General features: G+C 45.7%; 1 protein-coding gene across 1 annotated transcript in view; it reads right to left on the reverse strand.

Annotated features, from left to right (window-relative positions):
* The window catches only part of RGSL1 (regulator of G-protein signaling like 1), a 36862-nt gene extending 31521 nt beyond the window's left edge, over nt 1-5341 (reverse strand). Inside the window, exons 1-5 of the mRNA XM_019528347.1 lie at nt 5229-5341; nt 4779-4893; nt 3081-3155; nt 2136-2265; nt 1173-1277 (exon numbers count right to left, since the gene is read on the reverse strand). Of these exons, the coding sequence (XP_019383892.1) occupies nt 1173-1277; nt 2136-2265; nt 3081-3155; nt 4779-4893; nt 5229-5341 (538 nt within the window). The remainder of the gene's footprint in view (nt 1-1172; nt 1278-2135; nt 2266-3080; nt 3156-4778; nt 4894-5228) is intronic.
* Between the last annotated feature and the right edge of the window lie 1028 nt (nt 5342-6369).

The raw sequence follows: 6369 nt of genomic DNA on the forward strand, positions 1-6369 counted from the left end.
CTGCTTCTGCACGCACCCCGGGAGGGCATGGGGTGGGGAGGGGTGTGTGCCCAGGATCTGCATGGAAGGAGGTGGGCTGCCACTGTGGGCTGGGGCCAGGGCTGTGCTGGGGGGTTGGGTTGTGCTGCACTCAGGGCAGGTGGCAGCAGTGCTGGGAGGGTGTTGGGGGGCTACAGTGAATTTTGGCGTGGCTGCAGGCCCCCCCCCCATAGCCCTGCACTCAGTGCTGCCACCATCTGCCCCAAGCACAGTGTGGTCCAGCCCCCCCACTGGGAAGAGCCTGATGGTATCCTGGCCCCAGCTCGCAGCTGCAGCCTGCCCTGCCTCATATAGATTTGGGGGCACACACCTACCCCCATGCCTCCCAGGATGCACGTAGCAGCAGGAGCTGTGCCCCCTGGATGATCTGCTTGTGGCTCAGTTCCACGGCCCACCCCAGTTGTGCAGGGCCTGCCCTAGCCCCAGCCCTGCTGCCTTGCAGCCCTACCACTGCCCCACGTTTGGGGGGGAATAAGTCCCATTAGCCCCCACTTCTGCTGCATATGACTACATCCATCCAGGATTATCTTAAACTGGTTTCAGCCACTTTGAAAGGAGTTTATATGCATTGAACTTATGTTGCATTACAGATCTGAACTAGTTTCCAGTCACTTATACCTATTTATGTGTAATTGCTGTCCCTAGCCTGGAGGTCTTGGAGGACACAGGCTTACTGAGTGTCTGCACTACAGTTGTAGTTCATGCTATCAGTTACTGATCCCTGAATGAATACACCGCAATGCTACTGGTTGTTATCTGCTATTTAGTTTTTAAGTGTACATACTTCTCTGCTAATGTTTACCTATTTGAGTTTGTCTATTCCTTCCCAGCCTGTTGGCCTGTGACCCTGTTCCCCAACAGTTTTTGGTATAAAATTGGAAACCCTCATTTTGGCTTCCTGTGACAGTTGCAAGGCAGTGGGATTCAGTGCACTTGCACTCCAGGCTTATCTTCAGCAGGGTACTCTTTTATCCACGGTAGTGTCTTGTATAGTGTCCTCACTGCTCACTGTGTTTGATATACATCTCCAAGTTACACCTGCCACCCACTGTCCTGCTGCAGAGACTGCCGGTCTGCATATGAGGATCCATAGGGTAGTAGAGGCCAGTCTGAGGGAAACTGTGTGTGCTTACCTGCCATTTCTTGGAGGAAGGAACGAAAGCGCCACATCCCTCGCGTACCGCTAATGCACTTTTCCAGCAGCCATTGGTCTGCCCTCTTCCATCTCAGCATCTCTGCTACATGAGAGAGCAAAAAGCATCACAACAGGCAGCTATCTAGTGTGTACATGTACAAGCATATGCTACCAGAATCCTTCAGCTGATCTCTGTTGGTTTTTGTTACAAGGCCAACAGCCAGATCCTGGATCTATGCTCTGTTCCAAAACTCAGTTGCAAACAACGAACCACTTGGAAATCTTCCACTGTGGATGCCAGGTATATTTTTCATACCAACATGTAAAAACGCACCCATGTCCTCTACATTCAGCCATTGCCCTTCCCACATTCTCATCAACCCATTTCCTTTTTTGCCTGAACTTGGGGCTTCACCACAAATCTTTTTATTATCTAATGTTAAACCTAGGCTGAAAGAAGCAGAATTCAGTTCAAAGACAAGATGGGCTGGGTATTCATAGTTTTAGGATTAACATCACTCCCTTGATTCTATGGACAAGGAAACAAATTGCAGAGTTCAAAGGAGGCAGGGATTCACTGTGCATCAGCTGGTCCACACTAACTGCCTGCCTGCTCTTACCTTGCAGTATGCAAGTGTTTAACCGTGGAGGCTTAAACTTTCTCTGTTCCTTTACCTAGGTGATTTTTATGACCCTCTTTCCCATAGCACCCAAGCAACTTGCATATGAAAACAAACTAAGCAAATTATCTCTTCCCATTTTTTAAAAATGATTTTCCCCACACATGGAAATTTAAAAATGTAACCAATTTTATAAATATTGGTACCCACACTATTTTCATCTGTTCAGACCACAGCTACATACACCAAAGGTGAAGACAACAACTGAATAGAGAAAAGGCAACTGCTTGCATGTCAAAAGCTATTGTGAGTAAGAGACTTTTAGGGTTGTCACAACTCACCAGCCTCCTTGGATCTAATGAAACTGAGAAGCTTCTGACAGAGAATGTAATGAAGGCACAGGTTGGTTTTGCAGAAGTGTGGCAGCCGGTATTTCTCCATCCATGTCAATAAACCTTTGTACTTTGGTACCTGTATTTTCCCCATAACAGACTGATTAGACTGTGATGGAAGGATCTATCCCTGGTGTCACTTCATTAGCTGACTTTGTTAAACAAGAACCCTTTAGCAGTTAGGTGCCTGGAAAACTTCCACAATTCAAAGTCTGGTAGAATTTGTTTCTGCATTAACTTTTCAATATAGTAAACCTCTGGCGGGGGACATGATCCTCTTGGTACCTCTGGGGTTGCCTCTGTGAGAGGAGGGATGTGTTCTGGTCCATGAAGCCAAGTTGGGGAGGAGGGAAGTTGTGGTGACTTTCTCATGACACAGCTAATGCACAGGGGAAGTGGGCTGTCTCCAAGGTGAGCATCAGAGATCATTAATGTCAAAGGACAGGTGAATTCTGCTTGTAACTATGAGAAAGAAGGACCTTGTAAGAAATTGCTTAGGATAAGTGTCCTAGGTCTTGGATATTTCAGGATGGAATGTCCTTCAGGAGGCCCAGATGCTCCCAAATTCTAGCGACATTCTGCACATGGGGCCTTATGCAACCTGCCTTGAAGTCATCATGGACCTTTCTATTGACTATTGGCTCAAGCTCATAGTACTTCCCCAGCATCCAGACCTTTATTGCACCTGCTTCTGATTGTTCCCAGGTTTATTCACCCAACTGAATATACACAATAAGAGAACAAAGGGAAGGGGAGCCACCCTCGGGAAGTCTTGAGCTTAAGATCCTGGTTGTTCTGCCCACCCCCATTCTGGTCTTTCCCTCTTTGCCCATCTCTTTTCCTGGGCAGAAGGCTTCAGCCTGCTGCTACATCTTGTAAAGGTTATTGCCTCACCAGGGAGCATGGTAACTCTGGCCACAGGTACCACTGGCGAATACTGGTTATGTAAATGGGTGTCTGACCAAAGACCTGTAAAGAAGGAAGAGGGGATAAGTGAGAGGGAGCAGGGGGAGCCAGAACTTGACTAGCAAAAACAATAACTCATACCATGGGAAAGGCACCTCTCCCATAACCACTCTCACCTCTTATTCTTTCAGGCCAGGTAGAGTTGTCCAGCCCTGTCTCTTTAGCAGAAACACTTGATATATCATTATTAATAATAGTGAGTCAACTGCATGAACTGTAATGAAGGCTCCCCCTGTGTACCAGGTGTTCTTAGTTTATGATCTCTTATTGATCATTTGTATTACAGTGGACGTGTCTACACGATACACTACTGCACAGTTGTTACTGCATATTTATTAATACTTTAGTAAGTGCTAAATACGCAGTAACTGGAGTTACTGCTCAGTAGCACGGGTGAACATCTTTTAGGTTATACTACTGTGCAGTACCATATTAGCGCTATCTGTGCTGTGACACGCTACTGCACAGTATTTTTCCACTACTGCGCAGTCATTGTCTTGTGTAGATGTGCCCAGTGAGGTCTCGATTCCCTGATGTATTGGATGTTGTACATGCATCTGGTGGGAGGAGGGGCGGGGGGGAAGCATGCCTATGTATTTTTAAACAGCATACAGCCTAAAAAGGCAACTCAGAGAAAGAACAGGAGAAAGGAAATACTACCCTTACTTGTCAGATGAAATAACTTGGCCTAAGTCACCCAGGGAGTCTGGCAGATGGGGGAACTGAATCCAGATCCTGACCCCTAATCCACAAGTCTGCTTCTCCTCTATGAGTCTGTTCCTGATAGTCCCCAAAAGTAGATATTTTAAGAGCAAACTATGGAGGCATTGGGATACTAAGAGGGCAAATGAGTTCATGAAAAGGGATGTCTCTGTCAAAATAGCCCAAAGCATGAGTGAGTTTGAGAATTCCTGGCCTAGATAACATCAATACTTCTAACGATAAATTGTTTTGAGCCCCAGCTGGAAGGCAATGTACAACCTTTCTATAGAGGGTAACATCCTGGTAGATGTACTGCAACCAATTTCTGCTAGCTGGTCAGAGGGAGTTAGCTGTTTTTAGAATAGGGAGGACAAATATGCATTTTCACCTAACTGAAATGGCACAGGACAAATGGAACCACCAAGTACCTGGGAGGTCAGGTCACTGTGGTAACTTAATGAAAGATCAAAGTACCAATAATGAGTAATGGCTCAATTAATCCCAGAATGTTCAAAAAACATTATAAACAATACACATGGGGATGCCTTCTTTCATTGATGGAATGCAGCTCAAAAGGCAGCACCTCCTGCAGCTGAGCAGCACCTTCCTAGGACCTGGATTCAACAGCAACTCGGAAAGGAGTGAATGACACGGAATCAACCACCACGTGCCACCCCCTAGATATATTCATCCAATCACTAACCATTCCTGAGCCTACTTAGCTCACAATAGCTAAAAAAAAGTTATGGGCAAAGATTCATGGCTGCATGTGTCTGGAAGCAAGGTAGGGATCGCTACCAGAGAAGTGATACCCGGAAATCCTCAGGAGCCCCTAATACCATAGAAACATGCAACCTCCAAGGGTGAGGGAGATGTGCTAAGATCCACAAGGACCGTGAGCTAAACTGCAAGAGGAAAACTTACAGGAAGATTCAGGAAGGTGTTGAAAAAATCGACGAAGACATCATCTTCCAGCAGAACGCCAATGTCTGTGGAGGCTATTGTCACTAGAGAGGGAGGAGACCGAGAGAGACAAATGCTGAACAAAAAAGGGAATTTTGGAAAGCTAGTGTAACCAAGGGGAATGAGTGCTATGAGTTGTATCCAGTCATGGAAGGCGTAGATCTCATGTAACCCCAACTAGACAGTGTTGGCTTAAGCTTCAAAAAGCTCACATTTACTTTTTGTGGATCGAGCTGAACCTCCAAGTTGTCACCCAAGATGGTGGTCAGCAGCGTAGTTTATAAAAGGTGAATTAGGACTTAAATAATTTCTGCTAACCCGGTTTCTTAAGACACACAAAAGGAGGGAATTATTTATATGTAATAGTGGAAATGCTGAATGAAGGTTTCACTGATCCAGAGTTTGCCCTACCATAGGACCCAGTTCCAGAAGTCAGAGGGCAACTTCCTAAATGGGTACGGCCCCTTGTCCGTGCAGAATGTGCACTGTTGGTGCGTTTCTCCTGCTCTCAGCTTGAGATGCATTGTAGGCCTTGTCAGGTTCTGGGTTTTTTTGCTTTTTGTTTTCTAATTTCGTCTTGGGTGTTAGGGTAAGCTTTGTGACTGTGATGTGTGAGAAGGCCAAATCCTGTGTATCCTTTAAGACCAACTGTTTATTAAATAGCTGCCTATGTTTGCAGGCAGCTGGACTCGATATAATACAGGCAGTTTCTTCCAGTCCTGTGTGCCCTATATTCTGAAATGAGTGATTCAGTAATTCAGGAAAAAAAGCAGAGTGTCTCTCTCGTGCGCTCTCTCAGAGGAGCAGTGCTGATCACTCCTCCAGGTGGTGCGGGAAGAAATTGTTCCTTTCATGAAGTGTATACCAGCTGAGGAATTGTCCCAGTCTCATAAACTCCCAGAAATACCATGCATCACTGAAGAAGAGAGAGACTCAGGCTATGGCTAGAGTGAGTCATGTCCAGAAGTTCCTTTCACTTAAGACTCTAAAAGCACTTTGCCAACTTTATTAATGAACTACCCTTTCCAGTATTCCTTGAGGAACTACTTTCCATGCGTTACTCATGGGGAAGTGAGGAAAAAGACGGACAGCTAAAAAAGTTACAGTGCTCCTCAAACTAATGGCTACTAATGAGAATTTACCCTTAAATAACCAAGATCACACAGCAAATCTGTGACAGAGGTCAGAAGAGATCCCAGGTGTCCTACAACCTAAGCCCGATACTTCCCTCTTTTCTCTCCTTTTTCATTTTTTTTCCATGCAAGGGTCTGTTGATGATAACTCACCAGCGGTGCTCATATTTCCCTTGCTCTTATTGGTATACTTGTTATAATACAGGCCGTTCTAGAGTGATCCCTCTCTTTGTGACACATTCACAGTTCCTGTTCTGTGGAGTTCCACCTTCCAGGCAGCAACAGATGATTAAAGCACAGTGCTGCTTTGAAAACAGTACTGTTTTCATAGGTACGAGGTTGTTGTTCTTGAATTAATTCTACGCTAAAACTGCCATTCCTCCTTCCTGCCCCTCCCACCCCCCCCCCTTTAAATGCCA

Source organism: Gavialis gangeticus, unplaced genomic scaffold (assembly GCF_001723915.1).
Source record: "Gavialis gangeticus isolate Ggan-Ray unplaced genomic scaffold, GavGan_comp1, whole genome shotgun sequence".
NCBI lineage: Eukaryota > Metazoa > Chordata > Crocodylia > Gavialidae > Gavialis > Gavialis gangeticus.